The sequence below is a fragment of the Podarcis gaigeae genome, assembly GCF_964106915.1.
Source record: "Podarcis gaigeae genome assembly, chromosome: 9".
Classification (NCBI taxonomy): Eukaryota; Metazoa; Chordata; class Lepidosauria; order Squamata; family Lacertidae; genus Podarcis; species Podarcis gaigeae.
The window spans coordinates 50,450,405-50,477,054 of record NC_139685.1 but is presented as its reverse complement, the minus strand read 5'-3'; the positions used below and the strand labels follow the sequence as shown (position 1 = coordinate 50,477,054).

At 40.1% G+C, this 26,650-nt stretch overlaps 1 protein-coding gene across 3 annotated transcripts in view; it reads left to right on the top strand.

The window, feature by feature from the left end:
• Positions 1 to 26,650, top strand: part of LOC310852477 (uncharacterized protein) — a 131,560-nt gene that overhangs the window by 72,860 nt on the left and 32,050 nt on the right. Inside the window, exons 3-6 of one of the 3 annotated variants that reach the window (XR_014568112.1) lie at positions 4,792 to 4,908; positions 7,503 to 7,609; positions 13,915 to 14,021; positions 15,214 to 15,778. Coding sequence is in view for 1 of the 3 variants with exons in the window: in XM_083756066.1 (XP_083612192.1) it covers positions 13,915 to 14,021 (107 nt within the window). In the remaining 2 variants the exon portion in view is untranslated. Of the gene's footprint in view, positions 1 to 4,791; positions 4,909 to 7,502; positions 7,610 to 13,876; positions 14,022 to 15,213; positions 15,779 to 26,650 lie in introns of those variants that run through there. The other 2 variants (XR_014568113.1, XM_083756066.1) reach the window with 2 other exon arrangements.

The window sequence follows — 26,650 nt, the reverse complement described above, 5'->3', positions numbered from 1 at the left end:
AATGACAACAAAAAGAGTACAGATAACATCAGTCAACAGTAAGAACAAAGTATTAGGAAAATAAGTTTTCAGAAAGTTGCAATATGGATCCCTAGGACAGGGAGTTCCAAAGGAGGCTGCGATGGAGGAAACCCTCGCTTGTATTTCTGCCAGCCACACCCAAGGATGGAGGATAAATAAGTTCATTTTTTTCACCTTGAAGTAAACTGAACTAATTATCTGGTCCTGAATTAGATCAGAATGCACCTATTAATTGGATCACAAACTTCTCTGAATTTTGCAATGCAGTTTGGGTCTTCCCCCACAATCTTATTTTTCCATGTATATTTTAGGAGTTAGTGTATTGGAAATAATTCACAAATGTGCACTTCAGGGGGAGAATGCACAGAATATGTATACAATTTAAATGTGAATTTTTATGCATTTTTAAAACAAAGATCTGCCAAGAATGGGATTGATGGGATCTATTATTGAGACATACACAGATGACGTGGAATGGGAATAGGATGATTCAGTCATCCCTCAGATGAGGGGTGGGCCTGCAAAAGTGCCTCCTTTGGTGACCTCAGTGTGTGGAAGGGATTGGTGGATTCTGTCCCTGCCTAAGCTTCTGTAAAAAGAGTTGTGCTTCCAAGGTGTTTGAATTTGAGCAGAAACAAGCATATAGAAGCAGGATTCCAATCAAATGTTCCAACATGATCACCTCATCAATCTGGTCTACTGTTCTTTTTGTCACAAGCTAAAAAAAGAATGCTTTCTCCTATTGTTTTATTTATATGTTAATTTTATCAATTGATTCGTATGATTAATTGACTAAGTTTTCTTCAGCTGGGTGACTACTAACTAATGACTGGGCTGAGGTTCACAAGCAAGCATAGTATACACAACAAGACTGATTGGACCTGACAGGCACCAAGTTCAGAGCTGTAGGGAAGAATGACAGCATAAAATGAGGAGGAAATCATTTGTGACATGCCCTTCACTTAACTTATTGGCGTGTCATTTCCAGCCTAAAGTATATGACGGATCTGAAGCATTATTTTAAAAGACGTTCCTCCCCTTCCTTTGCTTAGAGAAATAGATTTTGTTAATTATAGCTTAATTTCACTTATGTTAGGGCCAAGGAAATTCTGTTACTGATTCACATTCACAGAACGAATGCACATCAGGCATTAAAGTTCACATAGTCTCTTGTACAACAACAAGTGAAACCTGCAACAAAATGTTGCAGGGCATCCTCACCCACAATTAGGTATTCTGTGCAGGATTCCAGATATTCCAGATTTTCCTTCCTTCCAAGCAGGGTATTTTTCTTCCTACCCCATTTTTCTCCTAGTTGACATTCAATATTTTATGGTGGCTCAACATGTTCAGTCTTCATGGGGCTGGATATATTTTTGGAGCAGGGAGATGTCCCCATAGATTTTTTTTTAAAAAAGTTTTTTCTGTACTTCTGCGAACCTTAGTCTCCACCTTGACTCTAATCCTGTCAACACTCAACACCTGAGTTTGCTAGTATCTTCGATTGCTCATCTTAAGTAGCGCCTGAATTAGTTTATTTGGACCTGTGAATGTATACTTGATTTCAATATTTTCTGTAGGAATTAGAGGATCCTTTGGGCCTGTCATGTAAACTATAAGTTTGGATCTGGCTCTGTAGTCACATTGCTCTGGGGCAGGTGTGTTCTTAGAGCATGAATATAGGTTGAAATCCTCTCATCTTCCTAAGCTTGTCCATGCAGATTAAGAGTTTATTTGCTCTAATCATACACACAACAATATGTGTTCACACTTAGTCATACACTGTGTGTGTGTGTGTGTGTGTGTGTGTGTGTGTGTATGGGCAGCATGTTCAAAAATAGTATAAATATTATGGAATGCAAACTATTGTACTTTGGGAACACCCATCACCTCTGGCATTGGCAAGAACTGCGTTACATAAACAGTTATGCAATTTAAAAAATAGATTAATTTAGGGGCAACAGAAAGGCACGTGTCAAAAAAGCACCTTCCAGAGTTGGAAATTTCTGCAGTTCTAGAACTTTGGAACACACTGTTAGATTGGTCTCTCTGTGTGCAAGTGTGTCTTTGCTGTGTAGGGACCGGCATGCACAAGCAGAAATAGTGCATAATTCACTTCTAAGTAAAGTCACACCTCTGTGGCTCTACAGGGCCTTTACAGAGCAGGAATTACACTGGCTGGATGACAGTAGGAACTTGACTAAGTCTGCTGTGCCAGCAGATCTTGGAGGTGATCTGACTGGGCTTATTATGCAAGCATGTCAGGAAGAAGGATGCCAACATATAATTACGCTGGCACTGCCTCAACTCTGGTGCAACTTCACTGATACAGAAGCCCTAAATGATGATAATGGGATCATGGTGGGGAGGAGCAGCCCTTTCCAAACATGGCTTTATTGATATCTTAAACCATGGCTTGCCAATTTGCTTTTTTTTGGGGGGGGGGGAGGCAATGGGCATATTTGGAATTTGAAGAAAATGTCCATGGTGCCAATCACACAATGGCTGGTGTGGAGCGTGCATGTCAATGGCTGCTGTTGTGGTGTGGCGTAACTCAAAATGGCTGCCACATCTAATAGAGCAGAGAAAGAGATAGGCTCACAAAATGGTGTGGGCATGCCTCTCCTGACCCTGCTCTGGACAACAATGCTTGCTCAAAGGCAGAAAGTCTTTGCACCTTTACTCTGTTCAGAGTGGAAGGAAGGCTATCGAATCCTGACATCCAATGAAACAGGGCTACAGGAGTGGGGGCTGTGTTCAATACAGGAGAGACCAAGCAAGCAAAAACAGGAGCTGAGCAGGAACATTGTGCATTGTGGGCTTTTGAGGGCATATCTACTGAGATGTATGCGCATGGCAGGCCTGCAGATTTGATGGTGGACCTGCTATTATATTAAGCATAGCCAGGCAGGATGCAGGGTTAAGATTGCAGCCAGTGTCATTTAGAAGAGAATCAAATGTTGAGTCTAATGGCAAAAAACTGTGATCAATGCAAATCTCCCTCTCCCCCACACCGCCCCACCTTAGCTCTGTCAAAACAAATAAATTTCTGGAAGTGGAATGTGCATACTGAAAGCTACCCTTGGGTTGTCTGTTTCATATACTGATTAGCTACATGAGAATTTGCTAAAGTAATTACCTCCTAGTAGTTGGCAATTACCATGGCAACCTCACCATCACAAGATAAATTCAGCCGTTAATGAAAGCACCACCACCAATGTGTCAACTCTGAAACATACATTATATGCCTTAAAAAGGAAAAAAGAAGAACCTTTGAACAAAAGCCTTTCCTGACTAAATTGGAGAAACAGGTAGGCAGCATATTCATGCAAACTGTAGGACGGCCCCGAATCAGACAAGAGAATGGATGGCTTTCATTCCCCCCCTCTTCACTTTTCTGAACCCAGAATCTCTGACAGGTTAACAAAAAGTATCTTATTTCAACTCACACAATTGTACCTAATACTTACCAAAAGTGGTTTTAACCAAGGGACAAGGCAAATTTGCAGTGATTTAAAGCAATTTATTTGTTCCATCTGAATATTGTGCAAAAATGTAGGTCTTTCAAATACTGCCTTTCAAATCTTAAGCTCAATTCTGCACATTTCCACTTCGGTTTGCGATAGTCTTTTAAAAAACTCCTCATGAAAACTAGTGCAAATTCTTCCTTATATACATGCATAGCCCCTTGGGCTTGCCAATCGGTTCGAATCTATGCAACAGGGTGAGCTCTTTTTTTTTTTTTTTTGCTTGTAAATCTGCTGAATACACAGAGTTTTGAAAAGCAATTTATTCAAATGGGATGCATTTTTTATGTTATTTTCACTAATGTGCATGTTAAGACAAATTTTACCCTAGTATGTGCATTTTTGTACACATTGTTTGGTTGGAGAACAGCACTGCAAAATTTGGAGAAATACGAATTTCAATAGATGGTTTTGTTTCTGTTCTCATTTTGCATCACAAAGTGAAAATGAGGTAGGTTTGCCTTTAAATGTGACCTGAATCAAATTTCTCCCCAGCCCCTACTCAGAACAATCCTGAGCTAAGTTAGGCAGAGAGAAAGTGATTGTGAGGCCCAAGCTTTTTGGCTAACTGTGAATTTTTTGTGGTCTCCCTGCCTTCTTATCCCTCATCCTTGCCTCTCCTTACTGCTTGATGCACCAGCTCCTGGCAGCCTTGGAAAAGGCCCAATTTGCCCCGGAATTCAGGCTTTGGCCAAATCCGGCGCACAACTTTAATAGATCCATGATAGATATGGATTGTGACTAATGTGCTGTGTAAACTACTTCCCAAACCAAAGGTGGGAGTGTACTGAAGCCAGAATAAATGGTTGTGTGTACACAGCCTCTGTATTCTTTCCAAAGGTCTTACTTTCCAGATATGAAGAAGTCTTTAATGTTTTCCAAAGAAACATGTTTCTTCAGGTTGATACAGTGAGCAAATTATGATGTCGCCCGCAGTGTTTCTTTTCCAATGTAGTTGCCTATGGGCAAATGTTGGCGGGGTGCACATAAGAGGAGTAAATAAATAAATAAATATTTACACTCCTCTTACTGCAGGAATAAGGTGTGGAGTATGTACCTAGCTTTGCCATGACTCCATTGTTTACAGTGAACTCCATTGTTTACAATGGAGAACTGATGGAGGCCAAAGGTACAGCCTTGTTTCGCTGGTGGGGGGGGATTTGGAGAAACTGTGAAGTCACAAAACATGCATTTTGCGGTATAATACTATGACATGCACCTCACTTCTCTATATGCTTTCTAGGAACCCAAGATTACTGCCACCAGGTTTAGTTTCCCCTGGATAAGAGAGAGCTAGAAGCCTATCCTGTCTTTGCAATTTTTCTTTCATTTACAAATATACAGTCAGAGCCTACTGGAAGTAAGTAGATCCCTAATAATAATAATAATAATAGTAGTAGTAGTAGTTAATAAAATAGGCAGCAAACCAACAGGTTTTGTTTGTGGTTCTCAAAACAACAGCACAGATCTTTAGGGGGGCACCCTCAAGTCCATTTGTTTCCAGTCAAGCTAAACTCCTCTCTCTCCCCACAGTCTCATTTCATGCCTCTTTATGTTCACCTTATATGATCGATAATATTCTAAAGATTATGGTCATCTAGAAACATTGGCCAAAACTGGCCCAAGCCAAAAGCTGGGGTGGAGAATATTTTTCAGCCTGAGGGCAAAATTCCATTATGACAACCTTCCAAGGGCCATAGTGTATTTCAGTTGTGGTGCGGCTAGAGGTAAAAGTAGGCAGCATCAAGGATGTGACTCTTGTGTTTGTATAGTGGCAAACATTTCAACCACACAAAACTCAGGGGTTTCTCTGCATATCTTCCTCTACCACCATCCTCCATCCAAGCAAGGAAGAAGCATTATCACAGTTCAAGGACATATTCCAGCCAGGCAAGAATACTTCAGGGTGTACAACAAGTCCACTGATGAGTGTGTCCTGGAAGGAGCAGCTAGAGAGACATGTGGGGCACATTTGGCCCCCAGGCCTCAGATTCTCCACCCTATAGGTCCTTTTAACATATCTGTGTGCGCATGTAAGTGATATAATTCCTTTTTAAAGCAACGCAATAACAAAGACCCCAAAACATAAAACTACCTCATCACAATGTTATTGAAATTAAACTATTTGTTGTTGGAGATTCAGAAATATCAATCTTTTCCACCCTTACTAAATACAACTCATGCATGGGAAATCAATTATTCAGCCACATGGCTAAATTAATCACAGAAGGGAGCAGTCAAAAGCAGTGTTTGCTATAGCGTACGATATAATGTTACACAATTACCCAGGTGTACCACAGTGGCTTTTCACTCAACACCTCTGCGTATTACCCAGACACTGCCAGACACAGGATGCTAAACTAGATGAACGGGTTGATATGACACCTCCATTGTTAACTAGATGTTTGGAAATTAAAACTCTTCATAGAGGTGCACGCCTTAAAAACCTAACATGAAAAACCTAACTTTAAAGCTAGTACCATTCGGTGTTAGTTGTTTGTAAGTATTTTAACAAAAGAATGCCCTCAGAATGCATGAAACTACTGTTTCGCCACTTGAACACAACTGAAAAGCAAAGTATAGGAAAGCATAATGATTAAATCTGTTGAAGCAATTAGAAAGGTCTGCAGCTTGGTGGTAGAGTGTGTGCTCCACACACAAAAGGCCCCGTATCCCAACTTTGACATTTCCAGCTGAGAGTTGGAAATCTCTCTCTCTGAAACCCTGGAGAACTTCTACCATTCAGTGTAGGCAAAACTAAGTTAGATAGATTGTTAATCTGACTTGGTTTAAGGAAGGTCTTCTAGATACTGACAAATGTGCACACAAGCCTTTGGAATGGAATGATGCTAAATAAATTTATGAAATTGTGCTTTTGCAAATAAACAATTTGATCCCCAATGGAGCCATGTGACTGGAAAAGAGAACTTCATGGGGGGGGGGGGGGAGAGATGCAAAAAAGGGAACAAAGAACAAAACATCCACAGACATTTGCTTGCTTTCCTCTTCAGTTTCCAGAGTTTACAGCTATACAAGAACTTACTTGGGATGTAGGATGTGGGAAGGGATGTACAGTAATTTAAAGCTATTGTACTTAGTGAAACAGTGCTTAGTGAGAACTGCAGGATTTAAAAATACTACTGTTTTTGTTGATGCTGTTGTCGTCATCAACATTGGCTTTGTTCACGTAATTTATCTAACGCACATCAATACTTCTAAATGAAATGTTTGCATTTCTATGAAAATCTTTGCCCAGGCATTCAAAGATGAAAGCAGTGAGACTTACTGCAACTAAATAAAGTTCTCCCCGCCCTTTCCCCCCTTATTGCATGGGGACAATCTATACAGGCTTCCATGCCACAGTAGTCAGTATTGTGCGTGGGCATGAATAGCCACAGCTTGAATTTGTAGGATGCCAAAGGCTGTGAAAAAATATACCTTTCCCAAAGGAATTTAAACAAGTGTGACTGAATGAAAAGCTTAAGAATTTGCCTTTCACAAGACTTCCTGTCCAGTGTCCAAAAGGTTTCCTGCCTGCTTTGCATTCAGACATATAAATCCAGTCTAGCTGAATTCAAGGTATATAAAATGCAGGCAGTTCTCCTGTTATGGGTAGGATCTCTTGGCGGATATAAACTGTCACAATCAATCAAAGTCTAGTGAAAAGGCTGCATTCCAGGTGGCATGCATAAGTTTGGTTGGAATCCCAATCTTTCTAGTACTAGGACTTTATATGTGAGAATCACTTCTTGCATTAAAAGCAATTGTGCAAAAGTATAGGATTCTGCAGATGAAGTAAATGCAAATGTGAAGGGACAGATCTATTGCAACCGTCTATAAATTTCCTTCCATGGAATGAATGGTAACATGGTGACTAAAATGATTGAAGCATGCACTAAATGATTTAGACATCATTGTTGTCTTATGATATTCTGTTTCATGTTTATTTTCTAGGGAAAAGGGGAAAAAAACTTGAAAAAAGGCTAAGGGATAATTCAGCAAGTTTCTTAACTAATGAGCACAATGGCATGGTCAAGGACGTACAAATTTCATTGATTTTGGTGAGAGAAAATAAGCATGTACTTATTTGCTTTACTTAAGTAGAAATCTAGCATGTGACGGAAATGACTAGATTACAACCCTTGACTCTAATATGCTAGCTTTCTATGATCACATCATGGCAATCCACCGTATAAAAGTTGACCTAAGCCATAAGTCATTTTGCACATGTTTGGCATGTGTATGGTTCCAACACATGGCAGAGGAGTTTGCTGCCCTTGCCCTGACTTCTGTAGCCCTATTCAGGCATTCATAACAGTGCTTAAATGAACCCACAAGGACAGGGAAGATGTGTGAATGTGCTAGCTCAGACCCTTACACAACTTAAAGGATGATGGTCTGCAGCGGGGAAGCTTCATGTAGTTGTGGAGGTACTTGCACATTTTGGAACCCTGATTTTTCATGCAAAATAAGTGCATGGCCCTGCCTACCCCACAATGCAATATCATTGCTGTTTTCTAAAGTCATTTCACCACATTTGACTAAACGATTAAGAACAGCCCCGCTGGGTGTCTATGGGAGGCCCCAAGAAGCAGAACACCACTCTTTCTCATTTGCAGATCTCCAAAAAAACCCTCACTCCTGTTTCTCTCACTTTCTGCTATTTGCACATGCTAGAAGACTTGTATGTGGGAACTGCCATTAATTTGTTGGTGACACACAAATCCTGTACATAGTCATTACTTTTCTGAGCATTCTGTGGTTTGTTTGTTTTAAAAAAAGCTAAAATGCTTGGGCAATTTTTCAGTTTATTTACTTACTTACTTATTTAGTTGCAGCATTTATGTTGGCAGCCCAATAACATCATTCTCTGAGTGACTCACAAATATAACAGAGACATGGACTGAGGACAAATGCAATCCAGAAGACAGAATGTTGGACCTGGAGATGAATTGAATGCTTGCCCAGCCAGGAGATCACAAAGCAGCATTGGGCATGTCACTCTTTCACCTTGCCATTAAGAATTTCCACTTTGTGGGTTTGTTTAGTTTAGAACAGGGATGGGAAGACTGTGACCCTCCAAATGCTATCAGCCTCAGACAGCATGCTCAGTGTCCAACAATATCTGTGGTGTGTGGCAGGGCAGGGGAGACAAATTCCCTACCCTTAGGTTAGACTATCTATTTATTATTTTTGTGAGAGTGAGACTGATACAGACGGAAACTTTTAAGCTTTTAAATCTAATCACTCAATCAATCAATTAAGGAATTTTCACACCAAGCACACTTCCAAGCAATAAAATACGATATACTTGCATATTATCAGGCCCCATCGAGAACTTAAAATTTTCCATTGATTCTCCTTTAATGAACTGATTCTATTTGAGCAGTCCTGTTGTTGTTTTTGTTTAGTTGTTTAGTCGTGTTGGACTCTTTGTGACCCCATGGACCAGAGCACGCTAGGCACTCCTGTCTTCCACTGCCTCCCGCAGCTTGGTCAAGCTCATGTTGGTAGCTTCAAGAACACTGTCCAACCATCTCGTCCTCTGTCGTCTCCTTCTCCTTGTGCTCTCAAACTTCCCCAGTGCTAGGTGAGTCTTTTTAGCTTGGATGATCTTAGCGCTGAGCTGAAACATTTTTACCTCCAGCAGCTGCAAACAGCTCCCCATATCCCACAAGTTTACATCCAGTCAGGGGGGAAGGGGAACATGCTCCCTTTACAAGATGCACCTTTATGTTGGGATGCACACTGCAGAGGAATGGCAACCTGATTTAGGAATGTATTTGGATTGACATCTGGGTACACATCCAAATGCAGGTGCCATTGTAGACACAGGAAGGCAAGAAGCTGCCTTATACCAGATGAATCCGTTGGTCCACTGAGCTCGGTGTTGTCTACACTGATTGACAGTAACTCTCTAGTGTTTCCAGTCCTACTGGCAACTGCTGGAGATTGAAATTGGGACCATCTGCATGCAAAACAAATGCTGTACCACTGAGCTACTGCTCTTCCCCTGCATTGAACCGTCATCATATCACATATTTGGACGTGCATCCATATAGAACATTGGCCCCAGGGCCGTCTTTAGCATATGCTCCACCGCAGTGCAAAGATCCGCCTGGCACCCCCAAATTTAGTTTAGCTGCCCCCAGATGAGAGTAGGATTGACATACGTCTGGAATTTCCCAGACATAGTATCCGGTTCTCGAATGGCAGCCCATGTCAGTAGTGTAGAAATCTCGATTTTCTTTTGAGATTTCACAAAAAAGCTCAACACTTTTCACTTTTTGAAATATGGCAGCCCTAGATGGGAGTCCAGTAGCATCTGAAGGACCACAAGTTTCCCATTCTTGACCTATATTATTGCAAGCACCAGAAACAATGGCTGCACATGGGTATGGAAAAATGTGCAAAAGAGTGAAAGGTGAAAGTGGGCTTGTGAGTATTTTTGTAGCCCCTGAAATGGTTACCTTTAGAGAAAATCAAATGTCACATAAATGTAGAACCCAGATTTTACTCTCAGTAGCCAATTGCTATATTCAAAGTTCCCTGCCATTATCTTCTGGCACCTTTTGAAATTACGAAAGCTACTGGCATCCTTTCTTATTATGAGGAAAGGTTTACATCCACTTTTCCCTTCTACTGCGAGAAAAAGAAAGAATGAACTGAAATTATAATGTACTCTCATGCAATTTGGCTCTTAAAACTGTTCACTTTATCCTATGGGGGCATCATGGTAAGTACTTTCAAAAATCGAACGGGATATGTTATAGCTCAGAGCCCAACATTTAATGATTATTCATTCAACCAAAGAAACACTTTCCTAAAAATCCTGTCTGAGGTAGTTTGTAACCAAGACTCTGGTCATCTGGAAAATCGCTAATGGAGAAATGGACAGGTATAGGGAGAATCTGTTTTCTTACCCTTCCTTGGCATTACTTAATTTCAAGGGATTTTATTCCACAGCCTTTTCTTTCCAGCTTGTTAATGCTTTGCATTTTGGAATGTGATCTTGATGGTTATTTATGCTCTATCTCCCCCCCCCCCCCAGTTATGCATTAAGCATCTGGAATCCATATGGAACCTTTACTTTTTTAGTTTAGTGGAGGCATCTTTAGATAAGAACAGGGAAGGGAATTGGGCTTACTGCAGGACCAGGAAGCGTCAATTGGCAGTCCTGGAAAAAGGACAAGAAACTCATCTTGCTTGTCCTCAGGGACCTAAGAATCTAGCCTCCTCAGCCACCTGGGTTTTTAAGCATTATTCTTGGCCTAGGCCCTCAGTTTTAGAATGGTAGGGGACTTAAAGTTGCTCCTCTTCCATCCTTGGAGTCTGAAGTCTATCTGCTATTACAAGAGAACACAAAGCTCGGGGGCAGGATATTATAAGCTTTCAAAAAAACAACAACACCTCAATAAAGATACCACTCCTCCACAAAACGGTTAATGACACAAGGAAATAACAGGGGTATCCTGGAAGATTATAGACAGCAGCTATGAGAGTTGAATTCATTTAAAGTAGGCTAGGTGTTCCCTTACCACATCTTTTCCTATCTTGGGCTGCAGTTCCCTCTTTGCATCAGTTATTCTGCTATCATCAGGTTGTGCACTGCCTTTCTTTTGGGTGAAGACAGAGGCAAAGTAGGTGTCGAGTAGTTCCGCCTTTTCTCTTCTCATCCAATAGCATTTCTCTATCTTCTCAATATTAGGCTGAGAGACTATGAATGGCCCAAGGTCATTCAGAGAGCATCATGCTGCAGTAGGAATTTGAACCCTGGCTTCCTAGTTCCTAATCCAACAGCCTCACCACTACACTGGATCTTTAATAACACATACACAGAATAATTGTATTTTCAGAAGTATATCACGGACATGTTTGTACAGCAGAAGGAGGGCATTTTAGTCAATATGGTACATTTTTGTTTTCTTGCAACTTCCAAAGTCAATTCTACATACAAGTTACCTATTCAGATCACTGTTTAAGTACCTTTTTCAGAGAGAGTGAGTAAGAGAAGAGCTACACTCTCAGACTGTTATGGTTTCTTCCTTTCACAAATTTAAATGAATTTCAGATTCCAGCTCAGTATCAAGCAAGTGTATGAGTGTGTTCCACATCTTCCTGAAACTGGCAAAATAAATTTGCTGTTGAAACTGATGAGAAAAAAAATGGGCCTGACAGACTGAATCTGGGCATCCTTTCCTGGCTTTCCCCTTGCCAAATCATGATCACTGAAAAAGCAATTCCTTCCCTCCTTGAATAAATGCCATAGAGCTGTTCCAACAAGAACAGCCACATAGACCACAGAGGAGGAGGAGTGCTTATGTTCAATAGCTTAGAACTTTTGTGCCTTAGAAAACAATGCATGCTGAAGAAAATTAGCTGATAGAACAAACAGTAACACTTCATGGAACTGGGGACATGGATATTCATCATGTGATAATTATAATATCCATTGATGGCTGGCATGTGTGAATGTGCAATTACAAATAAAACAGCACCGACAGAATATTCACATCATCTCAGTTGTTTCCAGTGGGTCAGTTCATATATCTAGCTTCCAGTTCTCTATTTGCAGTGATCAAATGTAGATAGTTCAGGTGATGTACATGCATGTGTGTAATACTCCTAGTCTACATCTGTTTGTGAGGAGCTTTCTACATTCTGCAAAAGAGGGTGGAAGAAAGAGTGAAAGTGAAATGATATGTTTACCCTTGGAGATGTACAGATCACCTCCCGTAGGGAGATGGTGTCCTGCCTGTATATGGAGCATGTGCTATTAGCCTTAGAATGCAATCTTAACTCCATTTACCTTGGAGTAAGCCCCAACGAATTTATTGGGGCTTCCAAGGAGACATGGTGAAACTTGCAATGGAAGTTACATTTTAACTTACCGGTACTTTTAAACTTTTGATAGTGTGTATTGGCTTTCTCTCCTGAATCATCAGGAGTAGTTCTATCAAAAATTCACTGTGAGTGTGAATAAGAGGTTTGGATAATAATAAATCACAGAATGGATGGTACAGCTTTCTAGTTGGGGGTTGGACAATAGGACCTTCTGTTTCCTTTCAGCACTATCATTCTATAACTCTCTAACACCGTCAATATGTTGTTACATCCTTAAGTATTTATGTCTTCAGAACAGGGGAAAAACATATTGTGCTTTCAGAGTTGCAGGTTTGCTGTCTGTATAGCAGTAGACATCCCTTGAGAATCTACCCTTTGTGAATATTTGCTATTGTGAATTCAACAAGGGGTGATGAAACTCTCAATTCACATGTTTGAGTAGCTGACTAATAAAGAAAACGGAGGAAATTACACAACTTATGTTCTCACGCAAAAGCAGGGCATCAGAAGTACTTCAGTCTTGAAAACAATACAGTGGTTGTTCCCACTATACCAAGGACAGAGGAAGAAGCAATGTGTTCAAGCTTCAGGAAAGTGTACGTAGGTGAAGCAGGAGAACATGACTTCCTAACCATATGAACAGTTCAGGAACGAAACAGCCTCTCTTGGCAGATTGTGAAATCTCCATTCTGTGAGGTTTTCAGGGCATGTACTAAATAGATATGGATTGTGGATAATTTGGATTTAGGATATCGTGAGTGTGGGCAGAGTGGCAGAAGGAAGAGATGGATCAATTCACCTATGGAAGCTCTTTATAATTTAGAATAATTCCTTAGGCTACAGCCTGGAATTCTGGCAACTGCATTCTTGGATAAATGAGTATGGGCTTCTAGACATTCATTCATCTGATACAGTTCTCTTCAGAATACAGATTGGTCTCAGAATAAAAAAATACAAGCGTATTTTGTAGTTTTACTGTTGTGGCTTTGGAAAAAAAATTGTACTGATTTTATACCAATCTCATACATTTTTGGGTTCTATTTGGGCAGATTGGATTGGGTTGTGTTTCCTTGTTGTACTGCGTTTGCCACCTTGGGTGGACTTGGTGCAGAAAGACAACTTATAAATACTGAAAATAAATAAATGAAAATAACAGGGGATCAGATTCTGTCTAGCCTTTTCCCTGTCATGCTTACATTCTGTATTCAAGAATATTTTATTGATGAAGGGAAACACTCCAACATGTGATCCCTGACACAGAACTGGATTCAGAAGGGGCATACTCCCAGGAGAGTCCCCCCGCCTCGCGATGCTGGAGATAAGTTATAGGAAACAAAATATGAAAGCTAACGCTGTTTTAGCTGGGGAGATCTCATAATGGTGCTCTTTAGTAAGCCAAGAGAAAAATAGAAATGTGCAAACGCCGGCATTTTACAAAGCTATTCTATCCTTTCTCTTCTCTTTCATGAATGGTGACACTGAAGCTCGTACCAATACTGTGTTGACGTGTTCAATTTGTCAGGTGTCGAGGCTGCCTTGATGGAAATGGTGGAAGACAAGCTGAGCTACCTCAGGCATAGAAAACAGCCCCTCTCTAATTTTATTGGCTTTGAGGAGAGGAGTTTCTGGGTAAGTGATCTTTTTGTCAAATGTGTGCAATACAAGAAACAAGCATCTAAGACAGCTGAAGGACACAGGAGATGTTGCTGCCCACAAAGGTAGGAAAGGAAGGAAGATAATTAACTCAAATGCCACTAGTGTTTTTTAAAACAGCAAGAAGCAAAAGGGGGAAATACCACAGCTCAGGTAGAGCACCTGCCCTGCAGGTACAAGGTCCCAGGTTCAGTCCCCAGCATCTCCAGATAGGACTAGGAAAAGCACCTGCAGGAAACCTTGGAATCTCACTTCCTGTCACAGTAGACAATATTGGGCTAGATGGACCAATGCCCTCACTTGTTTTAATGAAGATTCCTATACTTTGAAAACCCATTGAAGATCACAGAAACCTGCAAATAAAATGGGAAAGTGGTAAAGGGTGGCTCAAAAAGTGAAAAGTACAGTAGTACTATAGGCAAACAATCCTGACAGATGGATGTTTTTCAGTTCTCACTTTGCTTTGGAAAGTGGAATTTAGGGAGGTTTACCTTTAAGTGCAAACCAAATCAGGTTCTTCTCAATGTCTAATAATAAGGAAAGAATTAAAAGGTGTAGTCTTTAAAGTTTGGAGGATGCCTGGGTTCAGCAATGACACCTTTAGGCAATAATCCTATGCAAAACTGACCTGGGAGTGAGTCCCATTGAACTCATTAGGGGCTCCTTGTGAGCAGACATGCACAGGACTATACTGTTAATGTAATTTGAATATACTGATATAAAGTTTTAGAAAGCTATCCTTCTGAAATCTTTAGTTTTCTTACCATCATCAGGACCGATATGTCATTTTCTTCTCTTTCTTCTTCCCCAAAGAAATCAAAGAAACCCTTGGCTGAGAAACTTGGTGAGGATATTAGGGTAGATATTGCAAAGGGAATAGAAACTTTTAAGAGGCTGTTAATTTTATGATGGCAACATAGCCTGTTAAATCTGAGGTAATACTTGACTCTTTGTTTTAGTCTTTTTCGTGTTTGTGAAATACTGTAATTTGAGGTAATTTTGTGACTGAGCATATTGTTGCCTTAAGGTAACAGAAGCTAGCTCTGCTTCCTTTATAGGGCTCATGATTATGGACTTCCTGAGGAGAATTTTCTCTTATATGATAATAAATTTACCTTTGGATTTGTTCATTTTCTAATGAAATTTATTTATTTTTTTATGGCCATAGGACCTGTGGCATTTGATAAGGTGAACTTCCTGTTATATGAAGATAAATTTGATTTTGTATTTGTGCATTTGATAATGAAAAAAGAGAAGAAAAGTCTACAGAACCTGCAATATTTGATTTTAATGAGCCTCTAAGGGAATATGGAGTGGCTATTGAGAATGGCTTTCTGTCTCCACGCAATTTTTAGTCTGGTGGTATAGAAATGCTAACACCAAGAGGATATTTTGATTGTCAAATCAGACCCTGCTCAGGGGGATATAGTGGCTTTGATTCTGGTGAATCTATGGCTGGTTCTTTTCTACCCCTGCCTTGCCACTGAAATGCTCTGATTTGGAGCCTTATGCAGGCAAGGAGTGGTAGCTTCCTAACCATTTGGACTTTGGGCAGGTACAGCAGGGGCATTTACAGCAGCAGAAGTCATCAGAGGTACATCTCTGCTTAATCCTAACTCCCTGATCAGGGATTGCAGATCAGGGTTAGGATTTAGCACCTTACAACATCAACAATACTGAGTCTCTTGAACCATAAAGCCATTCAACAGCAGCGAAGGCACATTACATCATCAAGAGGGGTTGCTGTTGCAGCTTGCAAGAACTGCAATTTCTGAATGACTATCTTCTGAAAAACTCTGACCCTCTGACCAGCAGGGGAAGGTCCAAACAGACTGGCACTGCAGTGGTCCAGCCTTGAAGTTACCAGTGCCTGAACTGGTAAAAGAAACAAAGCAAAATATTTTGTGAAGGCACATTACACACGACGAATGATGTGAATCTTTGGTCCCCCCCCCCTTAGTCATGTTGCTCTCTCCCCACACCCCTTTCCACAAGCAAGGCATTTTCTTTCATCTGGGTATGATGAAGGAGAAGAAAGAACTGGACCTGCTCTAAACCCCTAATTGTAGCACAGAGACTAATGAACTGCAAAGGTTTTTTGTTCCTAGTAACGCTTGTAATAGCTGCCATTCAACTGCATTTTTAAAATCCAAATAAGAAACAGAAAGTATGCAACTTGACTATGGGTTTTGTGGTTTCCCTGTAGGAAATACTTTTTCACCCAGCATGAAATTATGCTATAAATTTAATTGCATAGGATGCAGCACAGACCAATAACTAAATAACATTCCGTGTTTAACCATCAATATGTTTGTCAAGCATGCAAAGAAATGAATAAATGGATGTTGCCAAATTTGTGTCAATAACCCCCACCCCCATTTCTCATGACCTACACAACCTGGTCCCATCCTAGTTGCAGGCTCATTTCAACAGGTTCATTTCTTAAGGCCTGGAGGAACTGATACATCAGCTAAAATGAAGGATTACCGAATGATATGAGGTCATCTTGAGATAACACTATATAGGTGTGTCTTTCCATTCCAGATGCTGGCTTTTTATGGGAAGAGGATTCAACAAGATTTCCAAGAGAGAGCATCTGTTTGCAAAGTTTTGAGGCTGGCAAAGTTGTACAAATCACTTCCATGGACTAATTCTGATCCATGTTCATCAGGAAAATCAACAAGTGTGTCTTCCAGTTTCATATTATATTTTTGTAAAAGAATATTTTCAAAAACTTTGTGTGACTTGGAGGCCAGAGTCCTGCCCATTTAATTTAAATGGGTCTGCTATGAGTATTACTTAGTTAGAAACCATCCCTATAAATTTAATGACAACTTCAATAGCCATATCCAGACATTTCCAACTAACGTGCAACTCTAGGGCAAAAGGCATATTTTTCCATCAACAGCTACCTAGAGACATGTAAACCAGTACAAATTTATTGCAATGTTCCAGTTCAGTTTATTTGTTGATATTATTCATTCCACTACTTTGGAGAAAAATAAAGCCAAAAGCTCTTCAAAAACGACGTTCATTCTGAAGAAACAGTAACATTATATATGACAGACTTACATTATATGCTTCTTGGCAACGGGTTCCCTCAGATATCCCAGACAAAAGTCACTTTCTTGTTTCAAATTGGTATGCAAAACATGAACTCTGCCCTGCTCAACAACACATCCGGCATGTATCAGATTAATCTTCGGCACAGTCTGTACATACAAAATAAACATCTATCAAACAAGAATATCCAGTCATTCCTGAAGGTATTGAGGCAGATAGAGAAGCTAAAATTCATCTACAGCACTTTCTGATGCTGCTGTTTATTCTTATCATGTTATTTGATGGTAAATCTCTCTTAGAGTGGAGAATGCATTGTGAAGTTTAATTCATATATATCATCAATGTGTCTCCAGGGCTCCAATTGTCAGGAAAAATGGCTCCTACCTCCTACCTCTCTTCTGCCCTACAGGGTATTGCTGCTCTTTCCAATAAAACAACATTAATTTGGGGGATTCTCCTTTCATTTCTTTTCAATAAAGCTTTGCATTATTACTTACTTACTTACACACACACACACACACACACACACACTCCACTCTATTCTTGATTCCATTTAAATCTATTGGTAAAATTAAGCAATTTTATTTTATTTTTACTGTGATCTAAATATGCCACTGGGAAACCCTAATTTCCACATTTTATCCCACCCTTCTTACGGAGTGACATATCAAATGCCCCCAGCTTTATCCTCACAACAGCCCTGTGTATTAGGTTACGGGGGAAAGAGTCATCCAGTGCTCTGATCTAGAGGAAGGATGGGCTATAAATATTCTGAAATTAATAAATAAGAATGGTCCAAGATTTTCCAATATGGTCAGCTAGTCTGCTCCAGAAACACATCAAGCAAATCAAGCACCAGTTCCATGTTTGACAATGGACAAGAATTGTCCAAATATGGATATCTAGAGGTCTGGCACCCAAGGTCAGAAAGGTGGAAATCTGCCCAAAGACCTGCTCCGACCATAATGCAGTAAAGATGGACATGACACTATTACCAACCGGCTCCTTTAGATGGAAGATGAATGACAATTTGTTTAGAGATCAGGAGATCACTAAGAAGGCCCAAAAAGTTTTGAAAGACTATTTTGAGATAAATTTGAACACTACGGTGGAAAAAAGAATCATCTGGGACACAAGCAAGGCTGTGATGAGGGGGTTCTTGATACAACAGAATGCTGCAAAGAAAAGGGCACAAAATGAGAGGAAAGACAAAATCTTGGAGAAAATTAAAGAATTAGAGAAGAAGTTAAGATCAAATCCGAAGTCACAGCCGACTCTGAGAGAAATTAAACTTCATCAAGCACAATATTCTAAATTGATAAACCAGGAAATAGAGTGGAAGATTAAACTAATGAAACAAAAAACTTTTGAATCGGCGAATAAATGTGGAAAACTGCTAGCTTGGCAGTTGAAGAGGAGACAAAAACTAAATACAGTTACAAATTTAGAGATTGAAGGAAGAAACATTCAGAACCCTGTGGATATTAGAAAGTGCTTCCAGAGATATTTCAAAAAATTATACACTCAAGGGCCGCAAGACGAGGTTGAGATTAAACAATTTCTGGAAAAAAAATGGGCTACCAAAATTGTCACAAGAAAATAGATCAATCCTGAATTGCAAAATAACACGACAAGAGATTGAACAAGCCATTCAGAACATGCAATTGGGCAAATCTCCAGGGCCAGATGGGCTGACCTCCAAGTATTATAAGACATTAAAAGACTATTTGATACAACCACTGATGGAGGTTAGCAACGAAATTATGGAGGGGAAGAGGGCGCCGGAATCGTGGAAGGAAGCCTTTATCACATTGATACCAAAATCGGAAGCTGAAAAGACACAACTTAAGAACTATCGTCCCATCTCTCTCTTAAATGTGGATTACAAAATATTTGCAGACATTTTGGCAAGTAGACTTAAAAAAGTTTTAAATGAAGTAATCCACAAGGACCAGGCAGGCTTTCTCCCAGGTAGACACTTGTTTGCTAATACAAGGAACATTATTGACATCTTGGAACTTTTGCAAACAGATATAAATACAAAAGCAGTGTTAATTTTTATAGATGCGGAGAAGGCCTTTGACAATATCTCCTGGAAATTTATGAAGGGAAATTTAAAAGAAATGGGAGTGGGACGGGGTTTTGAGAATGGGATTGATGCAATATATTCAGAACAAAAGGCTAAATTGATAGTCAACAATGTGGTTACAGAAGAGTTTAAAATCGAAAAAGGAACACGACAAGGCTGCCCTATTTCCCCTTTGCTATTTATTTCGGTTCTGGAGGTGCTCTTGAATAGGATTAGAGGGGACCGGTTGGTGGAAGGAATTCAGGTCGGAGCGAAACAATATAAACTTAAAGCTTTTGCAGATGACCTAGTTTTGACCCTGCAGGAGCCAGAATCTAGTACGAAAAGAGTATTACAATTGATTCAAGACTTTGGTCGGGTGGCGGGATTTAAATTAAACAAACAGAGAACCAAGGTATTGGAAAAAAATTTGACAGATACAGAGTCAGAACGGTTTCAGAGAGAGACAGAATTAAATGTGGTTAAAAAAGTAAAGTACCTAGGGGTAAACATAACAGCAAAAAATCTGAGTCTATTTAAGGACAACTATGAAAAATGTTGGTCAGAAATCAAGAGAGACTTAGATAGTTGGACAAAATTGAAACTTTCTTTGTTAGGCCGAATTGCTGCTATCAAGATGAATGTATTGCCAAAAATGTTGTTTTTGTTCCAAACACTACAGATTGTGGACAAGACAGAGTGCTTCCGGAAGTGGCAGAGAGACATCTCTAAGTTTGTCTGGCAGGGCAAAAAGCCCAGAATTAAGTTTAAGATATTAACTGATGCGAAAGAAAGAGGGGGCTTTGCCCTGCCAGACCTAAAGTTGTATTATGAGGCCGCAGCTTTCTGCTGGCTAAAAGATTGGCTACTTCTCGAAGACACTGATGTACTGGATCTGGAAGGTTTTAACAATCCTTTTGGTTGGCATGCATACTTATGGTATGACAAGGTTAAGATTAATAAGGCCTTTAAGAACCATATTGTCAGAAAAGCAGTGTTTAATGTCTGGACAAAATATAAAGACTTATTGGAAAACAAAACTCCAAGGTGGCTTTCAGGCCCGAAAAAGACCCAATATGGAGGCCAAATGGCCAAAATATTGGGAAATACTAGAAAAAGATGGAGACAACTGGAAATTGCAGAGTTTGGAGAAAATGAAGGATAAAGTGCGAGACTGGTTACACTACGCTCAGATTAAAGAAGTCTTTAAAATGACAAAAAGTTAGGGTTCCAGGTGGAGAAATCGAAATTGGAAACAGAACTGTTAGAACCTAAGACTAAGGTACTTTCAAGAATGTATAACTTGCTGTTAAAATGGAATACACAAGATGAAATGGTTAAATCGGCTATGATAAAGTGGGCACAGGATATCGGGTATAATATAATGTTTGAGGACTGGGAAAGGTTGTGGACCACTGGGTTGAACTTCACTGCATGTAATGCTTTGAAGGAAAATGTAATGAAAATGATATATAGATGGTACATGACCCCAGTTAAACTTGCCAAAATATACCATTTGTCTGATAACAAATGCTGGAAATGTAAAGGAAATGAAGGAACTTTCTTTCACCTCTGGTGGACGTGCCCTAGAGTGAAGGCTTTCTGGGAAATGATATATAATGAGTTGAAAAAGGTATTTAAGTATACCTTCCCTAAGAAACCAGAGGCCTTCCTCCTGGGTATTGTCGGCCAGAGGGTGATAAAGAAGGACAGAACTTTTTTCCTGTATGCAACAACGGCAGCAAGGATACTCATTGCTAAGCATTGGAAAACTCAAGATCTACCCACACTGGAAGAATGGCAGATGCAACTGATAGACTATATGGAACTGGCTGAGATGACCGGCAGAATCCGAGACCTGGGAGAGGAGAAGGTTGAAGAAGACTGGAAGAAATTTAAGATTTATTTACAAAAATATTGTAATTTGGTTGAATGTTAAGAAGGATGCTAGATCATAAATAATTGAGCACCACTAAATTAGATGGAATTAGGATGATAAGTGAGATTGAGGAAAATATAAATCTTTTGGAGATTTATTATATTACATTTAAAAGAACGGGACATAAGAACACAAACAAGATGATAAATTGTTGGTAAAAATCTATACTGATGTAAGTTGGAGCGACAGACGTGAGGGAGTCCAAAGAAGCTATGAAACTATGTTATGATATATTTTATATTGTTTACTATTTTTGCATTTGTATTTAAAAATTTTAATAAATATTTTATTTTAAAAAAATGGTGCAAGATAAGCTTTAAATTTATCTTGGGTGCTATGCATGTTAATAGATTTTATAATGCGTGGACCATATTTCCAAAATCTAAGGCAATAGGTGACATGGTACATAATCTAGGCAGAGTTGGATTTGTCCCATTTCCACTGATATCAAAAGAAAATTTTAACATAACTGGGGAGCATAAGTAAAATCAGTTTCTTCTGGCTTATAGTCATGGGAAAAAGAAAGTGCACCCTCTTTGAATTCTGTAGTTTTACATATGAAGACATAATAACAATCATCTGTTCCCTAGCTGGTAAATAAAACCTCAGATGAACAACAACACATGACATATTACTCTGTGTCATGATTCATTTAACAGAAATAAAGCCAAAATGGAAAACCCATGTGTGGAGAAACTAAGTACACCTTATGATTCAAAAGCTTGTAGAACCACCTTTAGAAGCAATAGCATGAAGTAATTGTTTTCTGTAGGACTTTATCCATCTCTCACATTGTTGTGGAGGAATTTTGGCCCACTCTTCTTTACAACGTTGCTTCAATTCATTGAGGTTTGCTTGCATTTGTTTATGCACAGCTTTCTTAAGGTCCCACACAGCATTTCAATTGGGTTGGGGTCTGGATATCGACTGGTTCTGTTCTTTTTCAGTCATTCTGTTGTAGATTCACTGGTGTGCTTGGGATCCTTGTCCTGTTGCATGACCCAATTTCAGCCAAGCTACAGCTGTCGGGCAGATGGCCACACATTTGACTGCAGAAGACTTTATTACAGAGGAGTTCATGGTCGATTCAGTGACTGCCGGGTTCCCAGATCCTGTGGCTGCAAAACAAACCCAAATCATCACCCTTCCACCATTGTGCTTGACAGTTGGTGTTAGGTGCTTGTGCTGATATGCTGTGTTTGATTTTTGCTAAACATGGTACTGTGCATTATTGCCAGACACCTCCACTTTGTCTCATCTGTCCAAAGGACATTGTTCCAGAAGTCTTGGGGTTTGTTCAGATGCAACTGCAAACCAAATCTGTGCTGCCATGTTCTCTTTAGAGAGACAAGGCTTTCTCCTGACAAACATGACAAACAAACCATACTTATTCAGTCTTTTTCTAATTGCACTGTCATCAACTTTAACATTAAACATGCTAACAGAGGCTTGTAGAGCCCGAGACGTAAGTCTTGGTGTTTTTGTTTTTGTTTGCAGTTTCTCTGAGAATTGAATGGTCTGACCTTGGTGTGAATTTGCTGGGTTTTCCACTTTTGAATAATCTTTCTCACTGTAGAATGATGGACATAAAATTGGTTGGAAATGGCCTTAAAACCCTTCCCAGTTTCATGAACAGCAGAACTTGCTTCTCTAAGAGCATTGTGTCATCTTTCCTCTTTGGCATTGTGTTAAAGCACATCTGAATGCTCCAGACCAAACCCCCCCCCCAAAAACCTTGGCTTTTATAGAGGTGGGCACACTTGCAGATGATCAATTAAGCAAGGGCATTTGATTAGCAGGCCTTGTCTACTACTTAGCTTCTTGATTCCTATGGAAACAATAATGGTGTACTTAGTTTTTCACACATGATTTCTGCATCTTCACTTTATTTCTGTTAAAGAAATCATGACATGGTGTAATATGTCATGTGTTGTTGTTCATCTGAGGTTGTATTTACCTAATTTTAAGACCTGCTAAGGAACAAATGATTGCTATTATGTCCTGACATGCAGAACTGCAAAATTCAAAGAAGGTGCACTTTCTTTTTCCCATGACTAGACAACCATGATTTTTTGGGGGGGAGGGGGGAATCAGTTTGTCATTTTAAACCCCTTCCTGTTTTTAATCTATAGGTTAATTAGGCCATTAAACCTCTTGTCAACAGCAGTGATAATATAAACAACTGTGATCAAATCAGATGAGTATATCTCATATGAATCTCAAATAGATGTTCCTTTAAAAACTGATTCAATTGGCTGCTGAGGAAGAGAGAAAGATTATGAAAGCATTATACACTTAAGAAATGCAGAATCACAAGAAAATATCAGAGCATTGGTAAAAAAACAACAACAGCACTTCTGCTTTTAAGATAGTTTTTGGTCATGCTCTTTTTTGCGTTACATCCTTCCACTGTAAGGAGTGACCCAAAAGTAGGCCAGTTCCTTTCAAAGTTCCTGCCCTGCTATCTCAAATGCCTTTCACTAGAAATGTCACACAGCTCAAACTTGGCAGGGTACATGCGAAGAATTCACTGTAACATTTCACTGCAGCCCATCCCAATGTCAGTATTTTAATCCTTTTTTGAACCAGTTGCCAATCAGAGTGTTAATCACGGGCGTGAGCGAGATCTTGCAGAAAGCACATATTTCTAGGAAATGAGTTGAGTACACATAATTCTGTGGGATCAAATCCTATATGAGCAATAGTTATAAAAATATAGCCAGAGTAGCCTGTGCAGATCATTCATTATTCAGCCTTTATTTAAAAGGAGAACAGCCTTTATCTAAAAAGATTCCTGATTAAATTTTAAAAGTACAATTCTGGTGCAAGTCATGTGAAATGTTGACACTGTGAGGTTTTATGTATGTATGTATGTACGTATGTATGTATGTATTGTGGCATTTGTATACCATCCCATCATGTAAAGTTCGCTGGACAGTTTCCAATATAAAATAAATGCATAAAACCAGAATATCAAAACCTACATAGATACAGGAAAAAACAAAACTCACCACACCCACAAAGTTCAACACAGATTTGAAAATTCAGTAGCTACTTAGGAAATGTTGAACCATTCAGAAAATAAATCCATTACCTTTGCTAGTAAAAGGAGGAATAAATAGGTAACGTTCAGACTGAGTGCTAAATAAAAATGAAAGGGGGGAGGGCCATAGTTTTGTGGTAGAGGACCACTTCAAAAAATCCCCAGATTTAACCTGTGGCATCTCCAGTTAAAAGGATCTGGTGGCAGGTGATTTGAAAGATGTCTGCCTTAAGACCTTGGAGAGCTGCTGCCCTATGAGAGAAGCAGACAATATAGTGGGCTAAGCAGAGTGTGCAAATAGCTTGACCTGGTATATTGCAGCCTTCTTTGATCTATAGAAAAGAGTGTTTTAAAATGCTTGCTGAAAAGTATGGGTTGGTAGATGTGGTGTAAATATGGTGCTGTTTTGTGGAGTGTTTATTATTAGTGCGTTAGTGCCATCTGCTGTTACATGGCCTATCAAGGCTGCATTATTAAGAAGCACACTGTTGAATTCAGTTCGTCTCCAGCACTTAAGTATTTAGGACTTGGGAATTCAGTAAAGAAACCCAACAACAACCCAGGGTTAAGAAAGCAGTGGGCAATTAGCAAAAAAGCAAATCAATTGCAATGTAGGGAAGGAGGAGCAATGTAGGGAAGGAAGACCCAAGTATAACCTGATCACTATTCATTGTGCTCACTGGGATTGCAACCCGTAGCACATTATCGGTGAGGGTGCCCCAACAGGAGCTGTTTATTTAGGATAAAAGCCTATACTATAGTTCAGGGATGAGGATTCTTAGCCTGGGGTGGGAGAAGGACAGAACACAATCCTCCAGCCCTCAATGTTTAGCCCTTGAAACCCTTCGCAGACCAAACCTTTCACCAGCCCTGCTCAAATGTTTACCCTGGTTGGAATGCCCTTGTGATGTGACAGTGCCTCTTGATCACCTGGATGGAGTGTGTGTGTGTGTGTGTGTGTGTGTGTGTGTGTGTGAGAGAGAGAGAGAGAGAGAGAGCATTTGATTTCCACATGGCTGGAATGTAGTCTGCTGTCACAACCATTGCTCCACCCAGTTCTGCCCCTGCCCCTTCCTGCCACTCATCTGTGGTGCCTAGAACACCCGCCACCACCCATGAGGGAGTGGGGTCATCCACCTGAAAAACATTTCCCTCATGCAGTAGGCCCTTCTCTTGGTTTTAGTGTATCTAAAAGGTAAAGGGACTCCTGACCATTAGGTCCAGTCGTGGCCAACTCTGGGGTTGCGGCGCTCATCTTGCTTTACTGGCTGAGGGAGCCAGCATACAGCTTCCGGGTCATGTGGCCAGCATGACTAAGCCACTTCTAGCGAACCAGAGTAACACATGGAAACGCTGTTTACCTTCTCGCCTATTTATCTACTTGCACTTTGACGTGCTTTTGAACTGCTAGGTTGGAAGGAGCAGGGACCGAGCAACGGGAGCTCACTCCATCACAGGGATTCAAACTGCCGACCTTCTGATCGGCAAGTCCTAGGCTCCCGCCACTTGCATCCCTTTAGTGTATCTATGTGGGGTTCTTATCTGTTTGGTTGGTTGCAAGTCACTTTCAGTTGCCCTGAGCAAGATAAAGCAACTAACAAAGTTAAACAACAACATCATAGGGGATCATTCCATCAGGCAAGCCGAAGTGTTGGTGCAATGTTGGTGCAATCTTGGTGCAATGTTGAACTCCTCCCAATATTTTGAACAGTAGTCTCAAGCCTTTCTCCATAGAAGCCAGCTCCTGGGGGCCAAGGCACTTTGGGGGTTCCCAATGTTAATGCTCAGAGGGCATTTGGCTCTGCCCCTGGCTCCTCATGGTGTTGCATGTGCAAAGTCAGGACATTGCGTTGGGCTCCCCATCATCTTGAGAAGCTGGCAGCTCTGCCTTCCTCTGTTCTAATAGATCCATGTGCTCTTAGAGTCCGTCCACAAAATGTTAAGATCCCACTTTTATAAACCTTTATCCAATTCTGGAAGATATTGGTTACAGTTGTGAATATAGACTATGGAGTATAGCCCAAATTTGGATTTGATAGGAAGTTCTCCTAAGCCAGCAACTCATAATTGGTTCAGAAACTGGCATTTCTGATCTCCGTCTGTAGTAAAAAAAAGAATTACTGGTGAATAGCATGGTGGTGTAACCTTGCCATTCATGGGTTCATTGTCTGATCTTTACATCAAAGGTGACCAGGGTTTAATATTGCCACATGCAATTTTGTCTCAAAGGAACTATGTGTGTGATTAATCCAGGAGCAAACCTATCAATTCAGCTCCGTGTAAAGGAAAGCTGCTTAGCTACTCAAGCCTTAAAATGGAGCTCCACTTGGCAGATTGCCCAGCAACAAATGGAATGGGGAATGGTGGTCAGGCATGGGGGAGTCAGTGCATGCTATTGAATGTAAATCCCAAATTCAGTAAATGTGCTTCCCTAAGCAGGATATCATCACTGAAATTAGGCACATCTGGGCATGCCTTTGAATAATTTTAGA